Below are 13,878 nucleotides of genomic sequence, written 5' to 3'. Positions count from 1 at the left end.
AAAATCACATACCGCCCTTCATCGTCTATCAGTTTGTCCAGTAACTGAAAATCTAGGGCACAGTGGACCAACACACTCACCCCCCTGGAGTAGGAGGTATGGGTGGAGTGGTAGGCCCAGCCCACCCAGGAAAAGCCCAAGCAAGATACCATTTCTGGCACAAGGTGAGTCTCCTGCAGAACGTAGACCGCAGGAGAATACTTCTTCAATATAGTAGTGATCATAGTGCGCTTTAAAGGGTTCTGGACACCCCTAACATTCCATGAAAGCAATGGGACAGTAGACATAGTTACAAAGATTTGCAATTACAATCGTAGAAAGCATTGTGTGTACCCTAGGCGCCTTAGGGTGTGCGTTAGGCCAGTGCGCCAAGTGAGACAAAAACACAGTACCTGAGGGATACGTGTCACAAGTCCTGATGCAGTGTAGTGGAGATCCTCTCGCGATAGAGTCTGTCCTGCGAGTCTGCCGGTTCTGATTGCTGACATGACTGTGAAAATAAATCGGGAGAGAAAAAAAAAAGGGGGGAACAAAAACAAAAAAATAAAACAGGTAACAGTCACACCCCTGGACACCTAGAAGGGGCAGTAGAGCCCCAGTAGCTGCGGGGGAGAGCCCTCCTCTCCGCAGTGCAACAGGTGGGGGTTGCGGATACACATGGGTGAACAAAAAGAGAAAAAAAACCAAAATAAACAGGGTCTTCGGGTCGGTTAGAACAACAAGACCCATAACCTCAAAGCCCAGTCGGGCAAAATATCCAAAAGAGCACGACCAACAAAAGGGGCTCTAAACTGCTTTTTCAGAAATAAACTCACTTGCTCTCATCACTGTTAGAGTAAGAGTAGGTTGTGGCTTCCCAGCCAAATAGAGTGAATCAGACCTGCGGTGATCCGGAATCTCAAGCACCACCGATCAATCCCCCTCCGCTGCTCCTCTATCCGCTTGTCGGAAGACATGCTCGTTTGCATCTATCCACGAAGACGCATCAGCCGCCGACTCAAAGAAGTGAGACTGACCTCCAGCTGTAATCCGGAGCTTAGCCGGGAAAAGCATAGCGTACGTTGCACGGAGCCGTTGCAGCCTCTTTTTGACATCGATGAATCTGGCTCTGCATTTCTGAACCTCTGCTGAGTAGTCAGGATAGAAAGAAATACGGGCCCCATTAAACTGGATGTTACGCCGCTCTCTCGCCTGCCGGAGCACAATCTCCTTATCTTTAAAATTGAGTAATCTGGCTATCATAGTGCGCGGTGGGCTCCCAGGTGGCAGGGGCCTGGGTGGCACCCTGTGCGCCCGCTCCACTGAGTACAGCGGGGTAAACACTTCCTTCCCGAAAACAGTCAGAAGCCATTGTTCCACAAATTCGGTGGGGTCCCTCCCCTCCGTCTTCTCTGGGAGCCCCACTATGCGGATATTATTGCGTCTCAAGCGATTTTCGATTTCATCAGACTTAAGTTCGTTTGCTCTAGCCACCCTGGCAGTTATTTGCGCCTCCCGCATCAATGGTGTCAGTTTATCTTCCAAATCACTAATGCGGCCTTCCGCCGCCGTAGTGCGCTCCCGGGTCTTCTGTAAATCATGCCTGATAAACCCCAGTTCCTCCTTCAAGCCTCCAATTTGGTCCTGCAGGGTATTTGTGCATTTGTGCACTGCTCGCAGGATGTCTGCCAGGGAAGGCTGATCCGCATCCCCACTCTCTTCCCCCTCATCTCCATCAGGCAGGCTATGATTAGGTGATGCTGCAGGGCCCTGCATGTCTCCCCCCTCCTCTGCCTGAGTTCTGAAGGCCGCAGGGGTTGCTGACAAATCCCCCCCCCCCCCCCCCCCAGGTGCTGCGGTGCCTGCCATCTTCAGTGCATAGTAAATCATGTCCCTGGGGGGTTCTTTCATTGTGGCCTTGGGGGTCTTAGGAGGTTTACTCACGTCCCTCGCCTTTTCCCATCCACGTGCGCGCTGCGATAGAGGAGCCGCGGCGCCATGTTGGATTTCCGGCGCCCCGGACTCCGTCTGTTTGCGGGTCAGCATAGCCGCCGAGAGTGCCGCCGAAGTCACCGGAGGTGTCCAGGGGAGAGCCTGAGCAGGATACTACCGATTCCGGGCACAGTAACAGGCTGGGAAGAAGGATCTATAGAGGATCAGTGCGGGAGCTCCGTGAAGCACTTCCTCTCACATGCCGCTCTCGGCCACGCCCCAAGGCTTTAGACTTTAAACAGCCTTTTGTTTTCCTGTAGAAGTTAACGAGCTGAAGATTATATGTGGCTGAATAGCCTTAAACCCAGCCATAGACGGTTTAATTCTCGGCCGGTTTAGCAGGGACCAGCCAAGATTCAAACCATGTCCGGGCAAGGGTGTATGTACCCAACTTGATCAATCAACTTGGGTGCAACCAGCCGGTCTGATCTTTAATGGGATTATTGCCACAGCTGTAGGTGCTAGAAAAAAATCTCTGTGTGCTCTCCCAGCCAGGACGGCTCCCCCTGCCCAGAGAACACAATGGCTCCATGGTAGGAATTTCCCCCATTAACACTGACTGTGTTGATGGGGAAATCAAGACATTGGTTGCAGGAAAGAAAATCGCTTCATCTATGATCGACTTTACTTGGTGAACAAGTGGGAAGCTTTAAAAAAAGTTATGTGCCCTGTACTACAACCTATAGGATAAATAGGTTTCCTCCAAATACTTTACCATTATTTTGAGGAAGTTCTCAAGTTATCATGTTCATTTAAAATAAAACCTTTTAGAACTGCTTCATTGCGTTTGGACATTTTCATCAATCCAACTGGAGATCTTCAGTACGAACGTGGGTACCACTAGCTGTGTTTCTGTCTGCACTGAAATGTATTCTCCAAGAGAATCACAACTAAAATGCTAAAAAGAAATTTATGACTCATAAATGTCATGAATTTTACATGCTGATCACAGATTGTATGAGCGAAAGATGAAAGATCAGATCGGTATGGTAAGGGTAGGAAAGGGACAAGCAGTAAATCAAGCTGAAAGCCTAGTGCTTCATAGAAGAACATTCTGATGTGTATTCATATATTACTACTCGGGCGGTTTTTGTAGTAATTTTCTGATTTGGGCAGCTGTAACTTATTGTATTTTTTTTCTCTTTTCTAGTATCTGCTGAAAGTGAATGAAATCAAAATAAAGAAAGGAGTTGATCTTCTGCAAAACCTAATTAAGTACTTCCATGCACAGTGCAAGTAAGTGTTATGCATTTTCAGGCTTTTCAGTTTCTCCTTGTCTACATATGTTACAGTAATGGCTGCATGGCTGCGTTTTTCAGGACAGGTTTCCTGTTGGTAACAGTGGTAACAGTGGTTCCTTATATGGTGATATGTATTAAAACTGTCACTTTTTTTCGTTTCCAAGAGAAGCTTGTGTGACAGGCAGACCATGCAGTAGCACAGCTGGGAACCGACCCCTCTCATGGATATTTTTGGATTTGCACTACAGCCCCAATTCCAAAAACGTTGATATGCTGTGTAAAATTTATGATTTGCACATCTCATAAACACATTTTATTCATAATATAAAATGAAAAAACTGTTAAAACTGAAAAAATAAATACAATTTTAGGAATGTGCATTCGTTTTCGTCCGAATTGATTTTTTGTCCGAATTTCTGTGATTTTCGCGTTCGTTTTAACAAACGATAATGAATGTGTGAAATCCAAAATCAGAACGATTCGACCTAAAAAATGCTTTATTTTCGTTTTGTTGCGACAACAGTTCAATATAAATAGGAGATTCGACATGACGGTGACAAAAGCGATCTGTATCAGTCTGATCTGCGGTCGAATGTGCATAACCTTAACTCAATTAGTCCAAGATTATTCGACATGATAGAGACATGAAGATTCGACGAAGCAGCTAAAAACATACGATCGCACACACACGCACATTTATGGTCAAATGCTCCGCCCATAGGCTATAGAACAATTCTAATGTTGGTTGACTAGTAATATAATTAATACTAGTCATACAACATTAGAATTCTACTATAGCTTGTGGGTGGAGCATTTGACCGGAAATGTACGATTGCGGCGTCGTACAGTTTAGCTGCTTCGTCGAATCTTCTTAGAACATTCGACGGACACCATAAGCCTTCAATTGACAGATTCAACCTTAATTTGAATTTTCAGACAAATGCATTTTTTAACGAAACAAAATAAATAAAAACAAATTTCGGGAGTAACTAAAATTTATTTTTCGGACGAAAACAAAATTCCGAAACAAAATATTTCAGTGTGCACATGTCTAATATCCACATAACCCACCAATCCTCCTGCCATGCTTCCCAGGTGTCGCTGAGTGGGGGAAAGGGGGACCAACAGATGTCAGTTCACTGATCACCTCTAATTGAACCCTGAAGTGTAGAATGGCGCTGGCCAGGAAAAGAGCTAATGGAGTATGACCTGTGCTCCATTAGCTTCAGTGGAGGGCAGATGTGACTTAAGGAGTATAAAAAATAAATACTGGAACTACCATTGTTTTATTCTCCAGGGTCTCTGCTTTCGGAAACTAGATAACATTTTGGGGGTTTTAAGTAATTATCAGCCCTAAAATTACTTTTTTTTTCCCCAAAAAAATGCATCTGGCAACGAAAGGGTTATTGCACAGATGCATCCTGAAATAAGAAGCCTTGTATACAACTTGCCATGTTTTGGCATTCACCATTTTAAAGACTTGTAGGTAGATTCACATAGATTGGTGTAAATTTGCGGTGGCGTAGCTTAGCGTGTTTAGGCTACGCCGCCGTAAGTTAGCTAGGCAAGTACTTGATTCTCAAAGTACTTGCCTGCTAAGTTACGGCGGCGTAGCCTAAAGCGGGCGGGCGTAACGGCGCCTAATTCAAATGTGTGTAAGGGGGCGTGTTTTATGTTAATGGGGCTTGCTTGTCCTTACGTTTTTGACGTTTTTTTTTCAACTGCGCATGTGCTGGGCGCCTACATTTCCCAGTGTGCATTGCGGCTAAGTACGCCGCACGGGCCTATTGATTTCGACATGGACGTAAACGACGTAAATCCCTATTCACGGACGACTTGCGCAAACGACGTAAAAATTTCGAATTTCGACGCGGGAACGGCGGCCATACTTAACATTTGCACCACCACCTAGGGCCCAGCTCTATTTACGTGGCCTATCTCTAATGTAAACGGCGTAAATCTACTGCGTCGGCCGGGCGTACGTTCGTGCCACTGCTAAGAAATGCTCTTCTGCTGTTTTTCCAGCCGAGGTATATTTGGTGCAGAATTAAAAATGACAGAATCTGATTAGGGATACCACTTCCCTGTTGTTTTCCTTTTTCATCCCCTTGTTTTACTTAATGCTATTGTGTCTTGTTGGAGGATTAATGTTATCACCATTTATTATTTGCATATTTTGAAGCCTTATTCCAGACTTGGCTCTTTTATACATGGATCAACAGACCTAAAAGAAGGAAATTTCAGCATTTGAAAATAAATTGTATATATATTTTTTTTGAGTGTCTATTACATTTAGAAAAACTTGTACCAAGCACATTACACCTTCCAGAAGTGAAAATGTGTGAAAAAATAATTTCCCTGCTTGGCTATAAATAGCTAGGAGACCTATCACTAACATTACAGAACTTCCTCGTGCTTCTGTGTCAGTCACAAATCAACTGTGTTTATGTGATATGGTATTTTTACATTTTAACCATTTTTGGCATTGCTTTAAGTAAATGCAGTTTTTTTTTTTTTTTTTTTAAGGTGTTAACTGTAAACACTATTATTACTTGTCATTTGTATGTGTAATCCAAGTGCTATAACAATTAGCCATTGGGTTTTGTTTTAATAGTTGTGGTCTAGTTAAAGCTGTGGTAAACTTGGGGTAAAAAAACATAGTTTCCCCTGCAAGGCAATGTCATCATGTGCTAGTATACATCACATACTAGCACATTATGTGGAACTTGCCTTAACTACTTAAGACCCGGACCTTTAGGCAGCTAAAGGACCTGGCCAGTTTTTGCGATTCGGCACTGCTTCGCTTTAACTGACAATTGCGCGGTCGTGCGACGTGGCTCTCAAACAAAATTGGCGTCCTTTTTTTCCCACAAATAGAGCTTTCTTTTGGTAGTATTTGATCACCTCTGCGTTTTTTTTTTTTTTGCGCTATAAACTAAAATAGAGCAACAATTTTGTAAAAAAATTTTTTTTTTCTTTTTGCTATAATAAATATCCCCCAAAAATAGATAAACATTTTTTTCCTCAGTTTAGGCCGATACGTATTCTTCTACCTATTTTTGGTAAAAAAATCGCAATAAGCGTTTATCGATTTGGTTTGCGCAAAATTTATAGCGTTTACAAAATAGGGGATAGTTTTATTGCATTTTTATTTATATTTTTATTTTTTTTACTACTAATGGCGGCGATCAGCGATTTTCTTTTTCATGACTGCGACATTATGGCGGACAATTTTGACACATTTTTGGGACCATTGTCATTTTCACAGCAAAAAATGCATTCTTTACTGTGAAAATGACAATTGCAGTTTGGGAGTTAACCACAAGGGGGTGCTGAAGGGGTTAAGTGTGACCTCATTTTGTGTTTCTAACTGTAGGGGGTGTGGCTGTAGGTGTGACGTCATTGATTGTGTTTCCCTATAAAAGGGAACACACGATCAATGACGGCGCCACAGTGAAGAACGGGGAAGCTGTGTTTACACACCGATCTGCCCGTTCTTCAGCTCCGGGGACCGATCGCGGGACTCCAGCGGCGATCGGGTCCGCTGGTCCCGCGGTCACGGAGCTTCGGACCAGGTCGCGGGCGCGCGATGCGACCCACGGCTGGGCACTTAGAGAGGACGTACCTGTACGTGCTTGTGCCCAGCCGTGCCATTCTGCCAACGTATATGTGCAGGAGGCGGTCCTTAAGTGGTTAAAACAAAGCCTCTAGCACTGCTGACCGGGCTTCCATCTTTACCTGGTCTTCCTTCCGGGGTTCTCGGGCTCTGGTCCTTTAAATGGATGAGCCGCAGTGACGTCACTCCTGCGCATGCACGCGGGAGTCACTGTTGATGGCACAGGGCGCTGAAGAAGGGCACGGGTATGCCATTCATTCATCAGCAGCTGCTATACAAGTAAATAGCTCCTAAAATGTGCACTTTTAGGAGATATTTACAGTACAGAGGACAAGAGGGGCACGCTTTACGTCTGAAGGAAAATCTTTACATACAGAAAGACTTCTTCACAGTAAGAGCTGTGTAAATGTGTAATAGACAACTTCAAGAACTGGAACTGGCCAGCTCAGTAGGTTGTTTTAAAAATATGAACAGAAAAAAATCCCAGCTCAACTTACCAATTTGTTGGAAAGTTGAGCTGGGACATTCTCTCTGTTTTTGTTTGAAATGCGTGGCCCTTCCATGTGCTCCTTGCTGTTAAGGCCCATTAAAAGTTGGGGCAGTTGCTGTGCCTAAATGCACAGAATAGAACTGGAGAGAATTGGATTATTCTTTGTTTTGTGGTTTGTTTGTTTGTTTGTTTTTTGCCTTCCTCTGAATCAACTGTGGGTAAAGAATTGTGTATATGGAGGCTTTTATTTAATTTTCTTTTTCTCTACTGTTTGAAATAGATGGACTAGTACCTTTTTTAAAATTTAACTATGTGAGTGCAACTGCACACAATGCATGTATTTCCAGTGCAATAGTATGGAATTTCGAGGGTTAAAATGATTGAGAAGGCGATACAATAGCACCATAGCACCTACCTCCCCATGTTTTGAGGGCATGCGGCCTGGCACGGTTAAGGAGGAGGGGGGCCGCTCGCTCGTCCCCACCCCCTTTCCTGACCGGCCGGGCTGCTGCTCGGATACGGGTCTGGTATGGATTACATACCGTTTTTTCGGTGAAGGGGGGGTTCCCCTTTAAATCCGCACCAGACCCATGGGCCTGGTATGCTCTTGGAGGGGAACCCATGCCGTTTTTTTTGTTAAAATTTGGTGTGGAGTTCCCCCTCAAGATTCATATCAAACACAGTGCCTGATATTGGCAGGGATCCAAGTCTGATCCTTGCTCATTGAAAGTCGGACTTCAAGTCCAGGACAAAGTAGGATCAAAGTAGTATGCTGTTCATGAAAGTCGGATGGATGTAGGACCAATGTAGTATCAGTGTAGGAGCATTGTAGCAGAGCAAAGAAGGATGAAAGTCATGTAGTATAGTGTGAACACAGCCTTAAAGTGTATATTTGGGCAAAACAAAAGAAAAACCTCTACAGTACAAATGTGCAATACATACACATTTCCCCTTTTGTATCCCATTTAAAAAAGAAAAAAATTCAGGTTTAAAAAAAATGCCTGGTAATGTGCCATAAATCCAGTGAGCTCTGAAATTCCTGTTATTGGCTGACAGCACTCCCACTACTGCAATAAATCCCAAGCAGTGTGTGTCAGCCTGCCTGAGTTCTCCTCTGCCCATCTTCTGCCCTATTTGTTCATCTTCACATAATTTGATTTTACCATAAAAACAATGCTGCTGCTCCCCTGACAACCCACATGCCTGCTCATATACTGTGTAGAGAAGGGGTGCTTGGGGGATGTAGTTCTGGGGGGAATGCCTGCATCAATATACTGTATCCCGATCCTGCATTCCAGCAGCTGCTCCTGAAGGATCAGCTGGGTAATAATATTCCAGGGAATAGCAAAAGTTGATTCTTCTACAAGAACGAGGTAAAATAAAAATAAATGCAGGAAATGCTCTGGAAGGGAGAGAGCGATTCTTGATATTTGTAAAGCCTTTACAGTTTTATTTAAAGCGGGGGTTCACCCTTAAAAAAAAAAAAAAAAAAAAAAAATTCTAACATGCCATCTAGCATACTAGCGCGAGCTACAGTATGCCTTTATTTTATTTTTTTTGCGCCGTATTCACTGTTTAATCTCGGAGATAAGTTTCAGTCTAGTAGGCGTTCCTATGCAGAGGGAACATGATTGACGGCCGGCTATGGCGCGTCATGCTTCACGGAAATAGCCGAAATAGGACTTGGCTCTTCACGGCACCTGCGCAGTCAGCTCCTAGTCTGTGCGCAGGCGCCGTAAAGCGCCGTGAAGAGATGAGTCCTACTCGGGAAGCGTGACGCGCCATAGCTGGCCGTCAATCATTGTCCCCTCTGACTAGGAACGCCCATTCCCTGCGGGGAGTCTAAAACTTATCTCCGGGATTAAACAGTGAGTACGGCGCAAAATAAATAAAGGCATACTGTAGCTCACGCTACTATGCTGTATTTCTTGGAAGAAACTTGCATTCTAGGGTGAACCACCGCTTTTTTAAATAGGTTGTAAAGGCAGAAGGTTTTATCTTTATGCATTCTATGCATGAAGATAAAATCTTTCTGTGAGTAGCAGCCCCCCTAATACCTGAGCCCCATCTCTATTCAGTGATGTACACAATCGCCTCGGCCGTCTGGGACTCTCCCTCCTGATCATTTAATCAGTCAATCGGTCAGTTAGCTAATCAGGAGAAAGAGGGGGTGGGGACAAACTGCAGCTCCATGTCTGAATGGACACAGGGAGCAGTAGAAGTTTGGCCCGGTTGCCCCCTTAGCAAGCTGCTTGCTGTGGGGACACTCGACTGGAGGGAGGGGCCAGGAGCAGCAAAGAGGGACCAGAGAAGAGGAGAATCTGGGCTTCTATGTGCAAATCCACTTCACAGAAAAGTTAAGTATAACGTGTTTGTTATTTTTAAAGAAACAAATCACTTTAAGCGTGACGGATCTCCAAAGGTTCTAAATAAAGAGCTGATTTATTGTCCTTCAGATTTTAGGGGAGGGGGACTGCACATTGGTATCAGTTGGGGGAATAGTACCCCATTGTTGTCGGTATATACATATCATTTGTTTTTTGTTGTGTGTTCAGGAAACGACAAGTTTGAATGAGGCCTTATAGCCTTACCTGGAACTCTTATGCCAGTTGACATCCTTAGACCATATCATTGTGCTTGCACATCCAACTGTTCTATTAGATCAGTGGTCTACAAACTGCAACCTGGGGGCAGATGCAGTCCCTCCTTGTCAGTGGGAAGATTGGTGCCCCAGTGAGAGAAATATTATAAAATACTAGATGAAACCTCTGCACACTGCTATAACTTTTCAAGCAAAGTTTGCAATAAAACTAGGGATATTTAGTTTACACATATTGCAATACATGTTCAAGCTGGTTAATCTCTCTTTAGCCAGTATTCCTTTGCCGCTGCAAATGCTACTGTGGACGGTGGGAGAAATGGTACCCAATCATTGGTAGCGGGAGGAATGGTACCCCATCATTGGTGTCCGTAGGAAGAATAGTACCCCATCATTGGTGTCCGTAGGAAGAATAGTACCCCATCATTGGTGTCCGTAGGAAGAATAGTACCCCATCATTGGTGTCGGTAGGAAGAATAGTACCCCATCATTGGGATCAGTAGGAAGAATAGTACCCCATCATTGGGATCAGTAGGAAGAGTAGTACACCATCATTGGTGCCTGTAGGAAAAATGGCACCCCATCATTGGTGTCAGTAGGAAGAATTGCCCCATAGTTTGTCAGTGGAAGGAAGAGTGCCCCTAGGGCAAGATAAAGGCAATCAAAGGGCTGCACCCTATAGCAACAAATTGAAATGAATGGGGAATTAAGCTGGCTATAACATTTAACTGCTCCTTTTTTTTGCCATATTGAAAATTTACACTACATCTTTTATTTATTTTTAAAATATTATAATGTGTTTGACTCATGTGGAACGCCAAATACCAATGTAATTGTCTGTAGGTATTCATTTAAAGTACAAGTATGCGTAATGAATGCTAAAGCACTCTTACCACTTGGCACTAATTATAGACGCATCATTTAATAAGCCATTAGGCTTATTTTATTATTACACAGAGAAAGAAAATGCGTTCCTTCCCTCCGGCTGGTGTGTGGCTTGTTTATATGACTTGTTTTTGTCATGGTACATTCAGTTTAGTATAGCTAATTGTATGTATTGCAGGCATGTTGTAGCTACATTGATGTAGGGGAATCTTAAACAGACTAGTCATTGATCACAATTGTCCTTATTTATTTAATTATATGTGAGAATTATTAAAGAGATACTGTTTAAACCCTGGCTCAAAAACCCTAAGCTTAAAATTGTGTGTTAAGCTGGCCATAGAGGGAACAAATTTCACCCATTTCAGCAGGAACTGGTCAAGATTTGACCCATCTATGGGTGGGCTAGTTGTACTAAAGTCGATCCATCCATTGATCGGCTCCAATACAACCAGCCTGTCTGAGTTTTCATGCAATCACTGCCAGTGGCTATAGCAGCCAGCAGTCATCATTGTGTTCTGCCATCAGAGAAGACTCCCTGCTGTGGGAGGGATTCTACCATTAACACTGACTGTATTGATGAGGGAATCAAACATTTTCTTTCCTTCCACCATAGGTTGTGCATAATATATGCCCTGCTTTAGGTTAGGTTCACACTGTTGGGCTGCTGTAATGCATGCAAATTGGTGCACATCTCTCTGCATGTTAACTTGCTTTTCATATGAATGAACTTCTACGGTAGTGTTGCCATCTTATCCCTTGAAATCCTAACACATATTAATGCAGAGTTCCACCTAAAAATGGAACTTCCGCATTAAGTGTAGGTGACCCCCTGACATGCTACATTTGGCATGTAATTTTTTTGAGGGAGGACCGGGTGCCCTGAGGCACCCAGCTCCCACTTCCTCCCTGGCACCGCAGTGCCGGAAGGAAGATCACCTCTCGCCCCTCACTTACTCCCTTACTGCAATCTTCTGGGAAATGTCACAGGTCCCAGAAGATTGCCCGGCCAATCAGAGTGCAGTGCGGCTTGTGCATGCGCAGTGCGCGCCCGGCTGTGCAGCCACAGCCGGGCACCCACAGTAACAATGCCGTGGAGAGGAGCGGGGCTTTGTGTGACTGCATCACTGGACCGTGGGACCGAGGTGAGTGTCTGATTATTAAGTCAGCAGACTTTTAAATGGGTGGAACTCTGCTTTAATTATGAGGCTAATTTAATGCTGATAAGGCACTAAGTGAGTTTAATTACCACCTTAATCAGCCACAGAACCCGTGTAATTAATATGTGTTCTCATTTAAAGGGATGAGGTGGCAACCCTATTCTAGGGCACCAAAAACGAAGCATGTACTATTTTTTGCAAGGTAGTGCAGCACAGTTCACAGTAGTGTTACTGCGTTATGGTACCCTGCAGCACATATCTGTTAGCGGGTAGTGCTTAGGTGCTATTAAGAATATACCAATGCACAGACCACACACATTCATTTTTTGAGCCTAGGTTCACACTGCTGCAAATTCAAAATCGTGGTAAAAATCGCGATTTTACCGCGATTTCGCGGCTGCGGTTTTGCCGGGATTTTGCCACGATTTCGGCCGCGATTTAAGAGACATCTGTGCAGGGTTCAATGTAAATCGCGGCCCGAAATCGCAAAAAGTAGTACAGGAACTACTTTTTGAAATCGGTGCAGCGCCGCATATGCGGCGTCGCACCGATTAGGACGGTGCAAATGCCGCCGATTTGAGATGCGATTTGACATGTGAAATCGCATCTCAAATCGTACCCAGTGTGAACCTGGGCTTACACTAATGCAGCACAACAGTTAAAACCAAGCCATAAGAACCAAACAAATTGTGTGAAAAAGGCTCTTAGGAGATGTAGTTCTGAGGGTATACTAATTTCCATAGGAAGTTGCATTCCAGCAGCCAACCCTCCAATGTCACAGGGAATATTAAAAGCTGTTTTTTCCTCTTTAGGGAAGAGGAAGGTTTTTGGGATTAAAGTTTAAGAGTGGCTGGACTTGCCCATTAGTGATACTTGAAGTATTTATTTGCTTATGTGCATTTGACAACCTCATCGCTCAGTTAAAGGACCTGTTGGAAATGATATATAAAGGAAGTGTTGCCAACCTACCAGAATGAAATTTACTGGCACAACCAAGTTCCTACTGCCATTTATAAAAGTAAAAAAAACAGTTTTAAGTGCAAAGTTCGATATTTAGGCTGCAAACAAGTACAATATGCAATTGGCAATGTGATTTCAAGATAGATATTAAGGCAAAAAAACATTTCTTATTTTATTTTCAATATAGATAGTAAGTAGCTCAGGGACAGGACACAGGAGGGCAACAAATTACAATGGGACATGACACTGAAATTCACTCAGTGTCAGTGACAGTCTCTCTCCATGCCAGATGGTCCCTTCAGTCCACTCCAGTTCAAACCGTACTGGCAACCCGCTCCCAGCTTGCCTTGCTCCTGTCCCGCAGACCAGCAAACGCGGCTCTGGCTGCTCCGCTTCGCTCCCTTGCAGCATAACTTCACAGGACACGCTCAGGCACTGCCTCCACCGGCACTGCCCGAACACACTATAGCGGGCACTTGGATGGTCTACGCCAGGCATCACAGCCATATTTGTTTACTGGCAACCCTTTCCTTTTACTACCGTTTTTTATTGGTTGCCAGAAAAAATACCTACGGTTGGAAACACTGTATAAAGGATGTACTAATATGAAAGTATCTTGCAGAGCTTTAAAATAAAGCAAAAATTTTGGTTTGCCACGATTAAGGAGAAATGTTTTTGATGGTCCAGCTTTCGTACCGTACCGAAGGCCAAATGCTGATCTGTTATTTCCAGGAATGTTGGCCTACTGAGGAATCATTCACTTTACCATTTATACAGTTCGTCATTTACTGCAAAGCTTTTAAATGAGGAAGCATAATAGACATCCTCCAAGAATTTTGCCTCATTATTCTAAAGAAGACGACTTTGTTTTGTTTTACTGATAGGATCAAAGGGTTGGGAAGAAGATATTTTTCTTCCCCTCTGCTGCTACTGAAGTTTATGGTCACTCAGCATGTGGT

The 13,878-nt window shown here is 43.9% G+C and overlaps 1 protein-coding gene across 5 annotated transcripts in view; it reads left to right on the top strand.

Annotated features, from left to right (window-relative positions):
- Positions 1-13,878, top strand: part of ASAP2 (ArfGAP with SH3 domain, ankyrin repeat and PH domain 2) — a 344,117-nt gene that overhangs the window by 209,898 nt on the left and 120,341 nt on the right. For all 5 annotated transcript variants that reach the window (XM_040348639.1, XM_040348637.1, XM_040348638.1 and 2 more), the window contains exon 7: positions 3,122-3,207. In XM_040348639.1, coding sequence (XP_040204573.1) covers positions 3,122-3,207 — 86 coding nt within the window. The remainder of the gene's footprint in view (positions 1-3,121; positions 3,208-13,878) is intronic.

Source organism: Rana temporaria, chromosome 4 (assembly GCF_905171775.1).
Source record: "Rana temporaria chromosome 4, aRanTem1.1, whole genome shotgun sequence".
Taxonomy (NCBI): Eukaryota; Metazoa; Chordata; class Amphibia; order Anura; family Ranidae; genus Rana; species Rana temporaria.
Note: the sequence above shows the minus strand (reverse complement) of the source record. Positions and strands in the feature narration are given on the sequence as shown.